This window comes from Gopherus evgoodei, chromosome 3, assembly GCF_007399415.2.
Source record: "Gopherus evgoodei ecotype Sinaloan lineage chromosome 3, rGopEvg1_v1.p, whole genome shotgun sequence".
Classification (NCBI taxonomy): domain Eukaryota; kingdom Metazoa; phylum Chordata; order Testudines; family Testudinidae; genus Gopherus; species Gopherus evgoodei.
In genome coordinates this window covers 162,183,174-162,198,908 of record NC_044324.1, presented here as the reverse complement: position 1 = coordinate 162,198,908, position 15,735 = coordinate 162,183,174, and the positions used below count along the sequence as shown (strand labels likewise).

General features: G+C 42.6%; 1 protein-coding gene across 5 annotated transcripts in view; it reads left to right on the top strand.

Moving 5' to 3' along the window:
• BTBD9 (BTB domain containing 9) overlaps nucleotides 1–15,735 on the top strand; it is a 458,382-nt gene that overhangs the window by 240,075 nt on the left and 202,572 nt on the right. The window contains exon 10 of one of the 5 annotated variants that reach the window (XM_030557271.1): nucleotides 8,914–9,163. The exons of the other annotated variants lie outside the window; for them this stretch is intronic. Within the exon in view, the coding sequence (XP_030413131.1) occupies nucleotides 8,914–9,001 (88 nt within the window). The 3' untranslated portion in view covers nucleotides 9,002–9,163. Of the gene's footprint in view, nucleotides 1–8,913; nucleotides 9,164–15,735 lie in introns of those variants that run through there. 5 annotated transcript variants of the gene reach the window in all.

The window sequence follows — 15,735 nt, the reverse complement described above, 5'->3', positions numbered from 1 at the left end:
CTGGGCAACAGATCTTAAAGTAGTGTGGTAGGGGGATCCAGGCCCAGGCCCTCCCACTTCACCGGGTCTCAGACCAGGATCCTCCCTGCAGCAAGTCTGAGTCCACTGCCCTTGTCTACTTTCTGCATATATGTCCCTCAGTTTGGGGCATGGCCCCTAGAGTCCAAACAGTCAGTCAGTTAACAAAAGAGACAAAAGGAGCAGGGCTCTGCAGGACCTCAAAGGGAGGGTGGTTGGAGAAGGCACTGTCTATGAGCCTTACCCAATCTGTGTGCCCTCTCAGGCTGTCTTTTGTCTGGCTTCCCAGAGAAGTCATCTCTCCTGCAGCTCATCCCCTCACCATTTGCATGGGTTTCTCAGATCCCTTCAACTCACTTCTCCAGTAGGAGCATGCTCAGCAGGCCTGGAGGAGCAAGTCTATTGGACCCACTATTGCCTTTTAACCCTTTCAGGCCCATTGTGGGGTTTGTAAACCACATTATATCTGGCTACAAAATGGATACACAAAGGAGGTTATGATGCAAAGTAGAGCCTCTGAACCAAAATGAGATTCACAAAACAAAATGAAGTTTACAAGTTGACAGATATATCCACAATCTGTCACACATGGAAATAAGAAAGGGATTGACTGGTACATTCCTTTCTACCTTATTGCCTGCGCGCTGTCAATAATACACTCTAATGTTCCATAGGCTTTCATTTCTAGCTGCAACGAATACACGTACGCAATACCTAGCTTAATCAAACTTGTCCTATGATGCAAAACCTTAATAGTGACTTCAAATGTTTTTATGACAATTATATCAACAGATCAACACATCTGACTTTCCCATAATCCATGCATTTGGGAAATTATTTTGCCTTAATGTCGCTCCAGTCACTGTTATGGTTCTTAATTACAACACCTGTTTGAAAGTGGCCTTTTCACTGTGTGAATCACATGCACGCATGCCATCCCCCAACATAGATCAGCAGTAGGGTTTGAACTGCTTGACCTACACATCCCTATCTTAGGCCCTTACTGTTTGAGCTACGCAAGAATTGCTAGACCCTTTCTAGACTTAACACGGGAGGGGGACTTGACACACACTTTTACAGTGAATAACAGAACTATTTACTAGTCAACAGAAGAATATTGGTGATCAGGAATCCTGGAGTTTATGCCTGGCTGTGGGATAGAGGATATGATTTATAATGTTTAGTGAAAGAATAACTGGAATTGGTTTAGTCCCTCTAAAAGTCAGTATAGTGTAGTGGATAAGATTGGTTACTGTCATTTTAAGAGACCTGGGTTTTCTGCCTGCAGTGTTCTTGCATAATGTCTTTGCTAATTTATTTTTGAAAAAGGGTGTGGGAGGGAAATCAGCATCTCTTCCCTAACTGTCTTCTAGATTGGGGTTTATGGCTGTAGTCAGTCATAACGGTAGTGAATTGCATGAGAAAATAAAATAGCATTTAGAAGAAGTGTGATTTGAACTCTTGATCTCCTATTTTGTAGCTCAGGAAACTTTTTTTTAGGTTACAGGGATATTTGCAGAAGGCGTGTGTGTCACTCAGTGAGTGACAGCATTCATGCTACAGTAAATTTGTCATCAAATTAACATTTGGTAGATTCACCTTGGCTCACATATTTTCTGTGATAGATAAAAATGTATAAATGATATTCTTGGAATCGGCACATGAGGAGCAACATAGTCACCAAAGGATGGGTTCCAGTGTGTGTTGTTTCTTGTAAAAGGGGTGAAAGTGAGAACAATCCAGTGAAAAAATTGCCCAAAAGGGTGATTTTTGAACTCTTATTCTTTCCTTCCCACCCAATTTCAAACCCTAGGTCCAAAGCATAGAAGTGCTTGAAGTTCTCAAAGAAATGGATTTATTGTTTTAACATGGGCTAAACAGTGTATTTTTCACTACTCTCATTCTCAGAAATTGCTGAACTTTTTTTCCTGAAAGTTTCCAAAAGAAATCATCAACCTGAAGCCAACACCTGGCATGGAAAATATCAGCCTGAACAATTTAAGTTTGGCAATAGTATAATGAGCTGAAAAAAGGTCAAGTAATGGGAAGTGTTGGGCATTAAGTATAGATAGTTCTGTCAGCTCCCCTGATAATGATCTGAGCTAAACAAATAAAGGTCTCTGCCCTGAAGCTCAAACTTACAAAAGCACAGTGGATACAAAAACAGTACAATCCAATGGAGTTAATAACATTTAAAGGAACACCATCAATTTGAAAAATCTCCTTTCTGTCTGAAATGTTTGTACCTACTATAGTTACAAATAACTTCTAACATCAATATACATGAAAAAAGTTAAATATGAGGGAAGGGGCAATTTTTTTTGGGGGGTGGGGGGGTGTTTGTCCGGTTAATTTATTTTGTATTTGACTTTGTGTACAATCATGTTCACTATCTTTACTCCATAGTCATTTAGTCAGGTTCTTTTCCAGTCACAGGAGAGCTGAAAAAACCCTTAAATTATCTTTAAAGTACTTTAAAAAAAATTGTGGGATTTTTCAAAAGTGCCTAGCTGACTTAGAAGCAGAAATGATTTTCATTGAAATGTGAGTGCCTAAGTAACTTAGCTACTCCTGGAAATCCCACTTTGAGGGTATAGATCTTAAGCCTGTAAATACACAAGACTAAACATGCCCACTATCTTAACTTTTCCTCATAGATCAGGTTTTCTAAATGTTTATTATAGTTTTTGTTGCTCTGCTCTGGACTCTCTAATTTGTCCACATCTTACTGAAAGTGTGGTGCCCAGAATTGGACACAGTACTCCAGCTGAGGTCTCACTAGTGCCAAGTAGAGCAGAACAATAACATCCCATATCTTACATATGACACTTCTGTTAATACCCCCCAGAAAGCTATTAGTATGTTAGTATTATATTCAGAGATTTTCACTGAATTAGTTTGTGTCTGATAATTGCTAATAATTTCATTGAATGCAGAATAGTGTTTTTGATAGAATACCCAGTCATTTAGTTATTCGCTGAATAGTGGACATGCTCTCCTCATTGAAAATTAGTTTGGAAAGGGTGTTAGTGTTCGATGAGGGAAAGAAATCTTAACAAAGAGAAGAAAATGAACTAGTCAATGGTGTACAAGTTAAAATGGTGTCTGTCTGTACTCCTTTGTTAAGGAAAATAAGAGTCTTGTCACCAGATTAGGCATGTTGGGGCTGTGTATATTTTTCCAGAGCCTTCTATAGCAACACTGCGATTAAGGATCTGTTAGCAGATGACCATTTAAGATATAGTACACATTATCTATAATGCCTTTCATAATTATGAACCTTCGGCTATAATAATCCTGGTCCCTGGATCCCAACTACAGTAGTATAAACAAACAAACAAAAGGATGTTGCACATACATGCACAATTTTTATCCAGTGCCATATATTCATGCTGTGCTTCCAAAACGGAAGAGTCACGAAAGTCACATTGTGCCTCTGAAACAAAAGTGTCAGTAAAGTATGAGCCATGCCTCCAAAGCGAAAATCAATTTCTGATGCAATAAAGCTAGAAATTATTGATCATTTGAATAAAAGAGCAATGCAGGCAGATCTCGGATGTGAGTACGGTCTATGAAAAAGCACAATTGGAACATAAAAAAAAAACAGAAAAATCTCCAACTATTTGTCCATAAAGTCAAACTTGACAAAGGACTGTCACAAAGAAATTATGAAATCTGATGATGATGCACTAAATGAAGCAGTCTTGTGGTTCTAGCAGTGCAGAAGCAACGGTAATCCTGTATCTGGACTGATCATTTGCGAAAAAGCAAATCATAGAATAAGGGTAGGAAGGGACCTCAGGAAGTCATCTAGTCCAACACCCTGCTCAAAGCAGGATCTAATCCCCAACTAAATCATCCCAGCCAGGGCTTTGTCAAGTCTGACTTTAAAAACCTCCAAGGAAGGAGATTCTACCACCTCTCTAGGTAACCCATTCCAGTGCTTCACCACCTCCCATTGAAAACGGTTTTTCCTAATATCCAACCTAAACCTCCCCCTCTGCAACTTGAGACCATTACTCCTTGTTCTGTCATCTTCTACCACTGAGAACAGTCTAGATCCATCCTCTTTGGAACCCCCTTTCAGGTAGTTGAAGCAGCTATCAAATCCCCCTCATTCTTCTCTTCTGCAGACTAGATAATCCAGTTCCCTCAGCCTCTCCTCATAAGTCATGTGCTTCAGTGCCCTAATAATTTTTGCTTGCCTTCTGCTGGACTCTTTCCAATTTTTCCACATCCTTGTAGTGGTGGGGCCCAAAACTAGATTGCAGTACTCCAGATGAGGCTTCACCAGTGCCAAATAGAGGGGAATCTGCTGGCAATGCTCCTACTTAACAGCCCAAAATGCCATTAGCCTTCTTGGCAACAAGGGCACACTGTTGACTCATATCCAGCTTCTCATCCACTGTACCCCTAGATCCTTTTCTGCAGAACTGCTGCCTAGCCACCTGGTTCTAGTTTGTAGCAGTGTATGGGATTCTTCCTTCCTAAGGCAGGACTCTGCACTGTCCTTGTTGAACCTCATCAGATTTCTTTTGGCCCAATCCTCTAATTTGTCTGGGTCCCTCTGTATCCTATCTCTACCCTCCAGCATTATCTACCACTCCTACCAGTTTAGTGTCATCTTCAGACTTGCTGAGGGTGCAATCCATGCCATCCTCCAGATCGTTTAATGAACGATATTGAACAAAATCGGCCCCAGGACTGACCCTTGGCAAACATATCTTGGCAAAGCAAATTAATCCTGAAACAACATTCAAAGCATCGGGTGGATGACTGTAGAATTTCAAAAAAGGCATAACATTCAGGAACTGAAATTGTTGGTGAGTCGCGTCCATGTGATGATGAGGCTGTAGACAACTTTCTTACAAAGCTTAACTTTTGTTACCAGGAGGTTATACGCTTGAGCAGATATACACTGCCAATGAACAGGGTTGTTTTGGAAATGTATGCCTGACAGGGACATTGTCCCAGAGAGCAGATATGGTGAAGGGATATAAAATGCTGAAGGGAAAGGGTGACATTTCTGTTGTGTACAAATGCAAGTGGAATTCCAAAATTATCCCACTGTTGCATTGGAAAAGTCATGACAGCCACTATGCTTCATCATGTTAATATGAAGTCCAATCTAGTCAGTTACAAGAACTCCAGAAAAGTCTGGATGACAGGGGAAATTTTTAACTCATGGTGTATTGAGGACTGTGTCCCTATTGTTAAGACACATTAAGATGGAAGAGCCCTGTTACTCCCGGACAACTGCCCAGCACACTCCCTGCACACCAGTTAGTGAACATTCTGCTGGAAAAATTAAATTTGTCTACTTACCTAAAACACAAAGTCAAAATCCAGCTGATGGATGGTGGGATAATTGCAGCATCCAAGTAGCAGTGCAGAAAAAGGCTACTGAGGGAAATCCTAATCACAAGGAATACAGGCTATGTGACTTTTTTGACATCCTTCACTCTGAAAGATTTGATACATCTTGCAGCATGGTCCGGTATTCATTCAGGAAATGTCAGAAACGTTTGGAACAAGACATTAGGACCCTCCCTGCCAACTGTCAATCATGATGCGGAAGTGCTCCAACTAGAAAATGACAACAACGAGCAACTTTTGTCAGATGTCCAAACACTTCATTTGCCGAATGGAGTAGAGGATCCTGTAGCTGTAGTGAATGACTGGTTTCACATGGATGATGAGTGTGCAATGACCATCATGCTGACAGATGACGACATCATTAAAAAAGTATTGGGAGGTCAAATTCCCAAGAAAATGAAGTCCATGAGGCAGACAAACCAGTATCCCCTGCCCCACTTGCATCTGAGGCAGTAATTGGGTTAGAAACTGCTATTGCATTGATGTAAACACAGGATGTTGAGGCAAAAAAAATCCTACAACTCCATCAAATACTGATGTTGGCATGTACCACTTCCATGCAACTGGTGCAGCAAGGCAAAATTGTTAATTTTTTTTTAGAACTGAGACTTAAATCAACATTTGGCATTCTTATTTTTGAATTGAAACAAAACTGAAAATTTGTTGATGCTCTTTTAAATTTTTCATGTTTGCCTGTTTTTGAATGTTCCATTTCAATTTGAGATTTGAGGGTTTTTTGTGCTGCGTTCTTCAGTGAATTAACGCAAAATACTGGATGCATGTCACAAATGGTTGTTGTTATCATTATTAATAATTAATTAATTTAGCTAATGCGTTTATTCAAAGCAACTTCATTAACTTACTCCAGCAATTTATCTTTTTTTTTGTTTTGTTTGTTTTTTTTCAGTATAATGAATCCCTCGCTATAATGGATTCCAACAGGCCTATAGTAGGGTGTATTATATTATTAACCACATGTAAATATTTACTCTCAGTTGAAACTTGGATATCAATTCTTATTCTGAAAGAGCATTTATATTTAAAAATAAATAAATCCCTGTAGCAGAGTATGGTGGGGCCCCTTTGGCTTCTGCCTCTGCAAGGTTCACAAAATCACTCAGAGACCCTGGGTTTAGTAACCACTGGTGCACTTTATTCTCAGGCTTGTTCCCACCAATGTTTCACCATGGACAAGTCATCCTTCACCATCTGCAGGCAGGAGGGAGGGGAGAGCTGCCTCCCCGCTTTCATTCCCTGCCTTTTCCCTTTCCTCTTGCTTGCCCCAATTAGGTCCAGATTACCTCCATCCCACTCTAATTTGTTCCCTTAACGAGGAGCAGGTGTGACAGAGGACTGAATCTGCAACCCTTTGCCCAGCAGTCTTGTCATAAACAGATAGCTAAGGGTTAATGTCTCTTTCACCTGAAGCACCTGACCAGAGGGACCAATCAGGAAACCGGATTTTTTCACTCTGGGTGGAGGGAAGTTTGTGTCTGAGTCTTTTGTCTGTCTGCCTGCTTTCTCTGAGCTTTGGAGAAGTAGTTTCTGTTTTCTAATCTTCTGTTCTAAGTGTAAGGACAAAGAGATCAGATAGTAAGTTATATGGTTTCTTTTCTTTGGTATTTGCATGAATATAAGTGCTGGAGTGCTTTGATTTGTATTCTTTTTGAATAAGGCTGTTTATTCATATTTCTTCTAAGCAATTGACCCTGATATTTTGTCACCTTAATACAGAGAGACCATTTGTATGTATTTTCTTTCTTTTATATAAAGCTTTCTTTTTGAGACCTGTTGGAGTTTTCTTTTCTGGAAAATTTCAGGGAAATTGAGTCTGTACTCACCAGGGAATTGGTGGGAGGAAGAAATCAGGGGGAGATCTGTGTGTGTTGGATTTGCTAGCCTGATTTTGCATTCCCTCTGGGTGAAGAGGAAAGTGCTTTTGTTTCCAGGACTGGAAACGGAGAGGGGGGAGTCACTCTGTTGGATTCACAGAGCTTGTGTCTGTGTATCTCTCCAGGAGCACCTGGAGGGGGGAAGGGAAAAAGGATTATTTCCCTTTGTTGTGAGACTCAAGGGATTTGGGTCTTGGGGTCCCCAGGGAAGGTTTTTCAGGGGGACCAGAGTGCCCCAAAACACTATAATTTTTTGGGTGGTGGCAGCAAGTACCAGGTCCAAGCTGGTAACTAAGTTTGGAGGTTTTCATGCTAACCCCCATATTTTGGACGCTAAGGTCCAAATCTGGGACTAAAGTTATGACGGTCCAGATTACCTCCATCCCACTCTAATTTGTTCCCTTAACGAGGAGCAGGTGTGACAGAGGACTGAATCTGCAACCCTTTGCCCAGCAGTCTGTCACACACCTCCCCTCCTTCTAGAATCACCAGGTTTACCCCTCCTCTCCTTCCTCTGCCCCAGGACGCGGGGAGGGCTCTAGGAGGGAGTCTTTTCCCCTCTTTCAGGTCAATCCCAGGGTTTTCCGTGTGGGTTTCCTTCATCTCCCCCCCTCCCCGAAACTACGTTGTGCGGTTGGGGGGTGGATGGCCCCACAGCTCTACTGTGACATACAGGTCTTGGCACCATTCACAGCCCCTTGGGAGTTCCCCTGTCCCCTCCCTGCTTCCTTTCCATCAGGGGTTCAGGGTTAGTCCTGATTCTGTCCTGGACACTCAGGGCTTCCTGGTGCCCCACACTTGTCCAACAGGGCCGGTGTCTCTTCCCTTGAGGGTCCGCTAATAAGGGCCTCCACCGGGCATTCTAGTCAAGGTCCCTGGGGTGGACATCTTGCCCATAGCTTCCCTCTCCCTTCTCGGGCTCTGCTGTCTAGGGGTTTTCTGTTCAGGAGTCTCTATTCTTCTTAGGGGAATTTCCCCTTTCCCTATCTTGGGCTTTCTCCCTCTGCCCACCTTCCCACTTGGGAAGGGTCCCAGGTCTGTGCTCCACTACCCCAGGCCCTTTACTGCCCCAACCATTGCCACTTAAACCTGTCCCGAACCTCAGGGGCACCTGTGCCATAGTAGTAGTATTGCCTCCTATCCCCATGGACACATTCTATGACCATTTCACCCTGGGACTCCACCAGTGCGGCCTCACCAGCTTCTCTTATACCAGAGAGCAGGCTAAGGCCAAGTCCACCAGGCCTCACTGGAGTTTCCTCCCCACCATCACTGGAATGGTGCACGGCCTTCTAGTGCCCTCTGGTACGACATGCTCATAATGCTGGTATAAGGGCCTGCCTCACTTCCCCCTCAGTTCCTTCTTAGCAGCTGTGACAATAGCTGAAGCTTCTCATTGCTCAGGCAATTTCTCCTAGTGACTTTTTCCTACCTCTTAGTGTAAATAGTTATTGTAGTTTGGTAGTAGTTAATTGTAATAGTTAGATAGTTTTGAATGCCTGTGCACTTAGTCAGCAAGGCTGTTCACCTTCCGGTGCTGGGTCATGCCTTGATTGCCAGGCTTCAAGCAATATGCTTCCTGTGGCAAGTCGATACCACTGAGTGACCCACACTTGCATTGTCTCAGGTGCTTAGGGGAATCTCACAGAAAAGACCACTTCCAGCCTGGCAGGGACTTCATAACCTGCACCAAGAAGGACTGGGGACCGGGGTGAAGGTGCTTCTCATGGAGGCAGCTCTAAGACTTGCTTTGGAGCCATGCTCAGACTCAGCATCAAGCACCTCAGCTTCAGTGCAGGGCACTCTTCTCACCAGTTGAGAGTCTGGGCACCAATCTTCTTCTCCGTTGCCTAAGAAGAAACACAAAAAGCACCAGGAGAAGAGCTGATCATCGGTGCCAAAGACAAACAGGCAGGGGGACAGGGATAGAGCGAGACCCACATCGGACAGCTCCAGAGATTTCCCTACATCCCCCCTGAATTTCCCCAACACCCCCCTCCCTCCTTTTGTGAAATAGTTATATGCAGTGTTGCCAATTTAGTGATTGTTTGGACATTTGATTTGAAATTGAAACATTAATACGTACTTTAAAAGCATATAAAGTATATGATAAAATATATGTATCTGAAAAAGTATAATAGATTTGAAAAGTATGGACATAGACTAGCTTCCTTGTACAGTTGTTGTTTTTAATGACAATATCAGTGCATTCATTTCGGTGATGTTGGCCATCCTAATAATTAAAAATTATGATTTGTAAGCAAAGTCTAAATGTGCTCTCCCTGACAGCTAGTGATGAGCTCTGATCTGGGGGGAAAGGCTTCAGGACCAGACTATATTTACATTCACACCTAATCTACCTAGATATCCAGCAGACAGAGCTGTGTGGCCCAAGTGATAGATTTTGGCTGGGATTGGGTTACAAATCACTTGAATGTTGGGGGGAGGGGGAGGTAATAAAATATTGTTATTCTTATTGTATGAGTAAAGGGCAGTAGAACTGTAACCTCTGCTGATTGAGGGCATCAAGAGCGAAGGTGGGGGCAGGTGTTTTGCTTGATGGTCTGCCTGAATCACAAGTACTATTTGACCTGCCCCTCTCCACTGTTTAAAGACAGAGCTGATTAGGCTCCATAGAGAGCCTTTTGTTCTGTTAAGTGACCGGTACAGCTGAAGTCACTGATAATCAGGTCTAAGTGCTTAGATCTGCTGTGGGACAGTGTTTCTGTGGAAGAGACGGCCCAGTCTGCACTAGCAGCAAGGTTCCCCCACTGAGAGCTCAGCTGAAATCACTGAGAGCTGGTGGAACCTCGAGACCAACTCACAGAGGTCACAGTGGCAGGTGGCAGCAGAAGGTGACTGTGCAGGGCCATTGGCAACAGAGCAGTGGAGTGAATGGTGGCACAATGAACCACAGTGGCCAGAGCGAACAGTGAGCAACTGGAGGAATGACCAAGGTGCCTTCTTGCCCCCTACCTGGGAGGTGAACTCGTGAAAGCACCTCTGAAGTCTGAGTCTCCACTGACCAAGGACAACATTGGTGAGTGTTAATGAGGCTGTTAAGAATGCTGGAGACACAACACAGTTTATGCAAACAAACATGACTGTGGCATACTTTCTATTTAAGCAAGAGATACCACACACTACAAACTGGAGGCCAATGTTAAGTGCGGTGTCACTTGTTCATCCTGCCGTTGAACATTTGTTCTGAACAAGACCAGCAAATGCTCACTGTCTTTCTGCAAGAAACTCAGCTAACTGGCTAGAAGCATGTGGTGCAACAGTAAAAGACTCAGCCGTTGAAAAAGTGAAGAACTCTCTCAAAAAATTTGCACACATGGCTGATGAATGCACCAATGCAAATGGGCATCAACTTAAGTCACTGCGTACGTTATCTTGATGTCAGTGATAGGCCAGTAGATGCATGTCCAGATGTTGAAGTTATAGAAGACACATCGGCTGCATCTGTGACAACCCACATCTTAGAAGAGTTAAATGCTTGTCAGTTAGACCCCAGAAAGATGGCTGCTTGTGCATTTGATGGAGCTGCAAACTTCTCTGGAAGACATGGTGGAGTAAAAGCTTTGCTCAGAGAAAAATGTAACCGTAATTTCTCCTATACACACTGCAGAGGCCATCTACTCCAACTAGCGCTAGTACGAGCTGCAAACTCTTCAAAGACATTTAAAAAGCTATAAATTTAGTGTCTTCATTATATTTTTTTTTCAGCAAGAGTCCAAAAAGACTGAATATCTTGAAAATACACTGGGACTGAAGTTCAAATTAGTCCAATCTGGGAAAACCCTCTGGCTTTCTCATGAGCAATCCTTGGCTGTTGTCTTAAAATTACTCCAGCCATTATTTCTGGCTTTGGAAAGTATCTACCAAGACGGGATGAATTTAGCTAGTGAGGCTCGTGGATTACTTTCACTACTACATTCAGAGAAGACTATTGCCATTCTCTGTCTTGTAAGTCTCCTGTTGAAACCATTTGGGTCATTAAACAATGCCATCCAGGCATCTGCTACCACAGTAGTAGATCTTTGTCCAGCAATAGAAGCTACATTTGGATCAATCAGAGAGCTGTCCATTGAAAAGTACTGGAAGAAGTAAAGACTTCAGTCCAGAAGTTGACTAATGAAGGCATTTATATTGAATCCTTAAGTGAAGAGGACAACTTGTATGGCAGTCCATGAATGCTAACAAAATTGGGGTTGGGGTGTGGGAGGGGTTGCATGCTCTAGATGGGGGTGTTGGCTCCGGGATGGGGCCAGATATGAGGAGTTCAGGATGCAGGAGGGGGCTCTGGGCTGAGGTGGTGGAGTGGGGTGTGGGGGGGGTGAGGGTTCTGGTGGCGGGGGCTCAGGTGGAGGGCTGTGGATGAGAAGTTTGGGGTGTAGAAGGATGCTTTGGGCTAGGACCAAGGGGTTCAGAAGGCAGGATGGGGATCAGGGTAGGGGGTTGGAGTGCGGGAAGGGATGCAGGCTCTGGTTGGGGGTGCAGGCTCTGGGGTGGGGTTAGGGATGAGGGGTTTGGGGTGCAAGAACATGCTCTGGGCTGGGATCAAGGAATTCAGAGGGCAGGAGGGGAATCAGGGAAGGGGATTGGGGCATAGGGAGAGGCTCAGAGGTGCAGGCTCCAGGCAGCACTTACTTCAAGCAGCTCCTGGAAGCAGAGACATGTCCCTTTTCCGGCTCCTATGCACCAACCCTGCAGCTCCCATCCGAGCTTTAGCTCTCTTCATCTGATGGCCTGGAAGCTCTATGACTGAATCATGAGGAGCAAGTCTGTAGAATCCTACTAGGCTGTAGAGAACCCTCCACCTGGGCCACCAACCTTGCAAAATGGGAGCGCTTCTCCATCTGGTCCTACCAACAGGGAATTCATTATGCAGTCCTCACTGCAGCTCATTTTGGAGTTCCTTCTGCTTCTGAACAACAAAGTCTGTCCCCCTCTTCAGTCAAGGTTCACAAGGTCATTCAGCCTTCCATTCCAGGGTCAACAACTGATCCATTTTTTCACACAAGATGGTTATCTATTTTCTTAAAGACTTGGAGAGGATATCCCCCCAGGTTAGAAAACTCATTCCTCCCTGGGATCTAAACCTTGTCCTGTCAAAACTCACTGGTCCACCGTTTGAGCCACTAGCAACATGCTGTTGTTACAGCTCTCCTGCAGAATGGCTTTCTTAGTAGCCATCACTCAGGCGTGAAGGGTTTCAGAGATCCAGACCCTTCCATCGGAACCACCATATACGATCTTCTTCAAGGATAAGATTCAGCTGAATCCACACCTGTCATTCCTCTCAAAGGTGGTTTCGCAATTCCATTGCAGTCAAGCAATCTTCCTGCAGGTATTCTACCCTAAGTCGCATTGTGAACAGAGAGGAATAGTGCCTACACTCTTTGAATGTTAGACGGGCTCAGGCTTTCTATATATGAACTACCAAACCGTTCCACAGATTGACTCAGCTGGTCATAGCATTAGCAGAGATAATGAAGGGTCTTCCCATCTCCTCCCAGATAATTTCATCCTGGATTATTTCATGCATGTTACAAACTCACAGGCATCTTGTCCCCAGCTAACATTACTGCTCATTTCACAAGATCGCAGGCCCCCTTGGCCGCTTTCCTAGTGCAAGTCCCTATTCAGGACATCTGCAGAGCAGCAACATGGTTGTCAGTGCACACATTCTTAATGCACTATGCCATCATCCAGCAGGCTAAAGATGATGCCAACTTCAGCTGCGCAGTCTTGCAGTCAGCCTGTCCTTGAACTTCAAGCCCATCTCGTGTACAACTGCTTGTGAGTCACCGACGTTGGAATAGACATGTGCAAGTACTTAAAGAGGAAAAAATAGTTATTAAGCTTTCTGTAACTGTTGTTCTTTGAGATATGTTGCACATGTCCATTCCAAAACCCAACCTCCAACCCCTGTTATCGGAATCAGTTAGAAGAAACTGAGGACGAGTGGGTCAGCAGGGCCCTTTATACCAGCGTTATGTGCGTGCGGCACCAGAGGGCACTGGAGCCGAGCGGACAGATACCACTAGAATAAAAAATTCTGGCATCTGTGCTCAGGGTGCACATATACCTACATTGAATGGCATGTGCAACATATCTTGAAGAACAATAGTTAGAGAAAGCTTTATATATAATATCACCGTTTTATGTTTGTGGTTGTCTGAAATTCTCCAATTACTGTCTTTGCACAAGTTCTACAGCTAATACAGTTCTCTGTAGAACCGTAGAAAAATGAGTGTTGTCTCTTACAATACGGCGTATGTTGCAATAGCAAAAGAAGATGGGGAGAATTAGGGATGAAATTTCAGTTTTAGAGAGACTCACAATGTAACAGAGTTGGAAAAAAGGTGAACATTTAAACCAAAACAATTTACTTCGCTAGAGATATTCTGTATTCCCTTTGCTGTTCTTAAAGATCTGCTTGGATAAGAGCCTTTTCCCTTGCAGCCTGGCTTGTCTGTCTGCCTAATCCTGTACTGAAATTCTAATCCTTTGTAGACTGTTGCCTTGAAAGTGATTTTGAGGTCCCCAAACCAGCCTGCTGGATTCCCAGCAGGAGGAGTAGAACAAACTATAAAGGTAGCAAACTCAAACTTCAACAAACATCTTTGATGATCAGTTGAAATGTCAAAGAAAATAATAAGAAACAAAAGGAAAGTAAATTGAATTTTGTTTTAAGTAGCATATACTGTATTTGATAGTTTACCCAAGTGTGAAAGTTCCTTTTAAACTCTGAATGTGTTGCCTTTGGTCAGCGTAATGGTATTTTAATGTAGTATTTTGCCTGAATTAATAATTCAGTGCTCAAAGCCTCCAGTGACAGGCTATTCCTAACCTCCTCTTTTCTCTCACTCAGTCTCAAAAGGCTGAGGACTGAAGCCAGGGTGTTGTTATCTTCACAGAGAAAGCTTGCTGTCCTTAAATGAGAGCCAATTAATGCACACTGATTGTGTAATTGTCATTTTAAAGATGCTCCATGTAGGCTAATTTTTTTCCCTTTTCAAACTAAACCCTGTTTTTCTCTGCACAGTATGACAGTAATGAAAACCAGTCAGGTTCTGTTTTGTTTTGTTTTTTTTTAAAGGGCAGACATTTGTGACAAGTTTGCCTGAGTTTGTTAGTTTTGAACAATGGAGACATGTACTTGTTAGAAGAATTTACTGACAAGAAGTCTAGAATTCATATTAAAAACAAAAGAAACCAAAGGCCAGAAGGAATCATTGCTTGGGGTTAATGATTCCTACTTCTGATAAAATAAGTACCATGATTTAAAAAAAAAAAGCCAACAGACTATCACCAAGATTAATACCCAGTGAAATGATGACCTTAGAAGTTCTCTCTTGTATTGTTATTGTGAAATGGATTCTAGTTTATGACAGATATTTTATAGTGCTCAGTTTCCCAGTGGAAATTCTATCCACATAATTATTTAGTAGATAAGATCAAATGTATGGCTTATGCATATGCAATTCCTAGAAATTTGAGACCAATTATCTGTGTAACTATTTCAGTCCAGTTTTATCTTTTTCATAATGTAAGGTACTGTTTCATTATTGCAAAACTAATGGCACATTGTCTTTATTTACCTTTTTTTCCCATTTGACTTTTGTTTATCTTCCATACTACAGTGCTTTGTTGTGGTATATGCTTAAAAGTTTCCAGACCTCTTTATTGTTGCAACATGCTCATACTGCTTACTGTGGCTATTCTACTTCCCAAATTCTGAGCTCATGTCCTAGCCTTTGTTTCCTATGTAGATGCCATTTGTACTGCCACCACTAGGACTGAATCAGTGAATCCCATGTAAAAATCCATTGGGAGGAGACTTCATAAATCCAATTATTTTTGTAGATTACATTTTCTGAGTGGAATTTAAGTATACTTTTCCAAATGAAGTTATTTGTCCATCTACAGTGTTCCACTTTTCTGTCCTTTTTCCCATATATAGTGATAGTAAATCATTGTGTGTCAAGAAATGCAGAAAGGTCAGTGGCTAAAAGCCATTATTTTTAACCATATTTCAAAAAACGTGGTTTGGGCCTTTTTCAGATTGTTCAAGTACTTAGAAGAAAAAAAATACTTACTAGTTGTTGCAAACTGGATTTTCCATTTAATTTCTGAACATAAATTTGCCAAACATTTATAATCTATAACTTGGCATGATGAATTCTGTTGTTCTACAGAGAAAAGGGAGACAAACAGCCCAGATACCCATGTTTCAGAGTCATGTGTTGCATGTGTGTTATATATTCTCATATATGGAGCAGGAGAGAAGGAACTGTCCTGTACCTCTGGAGTCAATATTGTAGGTTCTGATCATAATTATGTCTTTTTTGCATTAAATTATCCTCGCCCCAGTATTGTGTACTCCCGAATGTGTTGCCCAAGTTTCTGAAGATTCACTGTTAGCCTTATTTGTTGAATG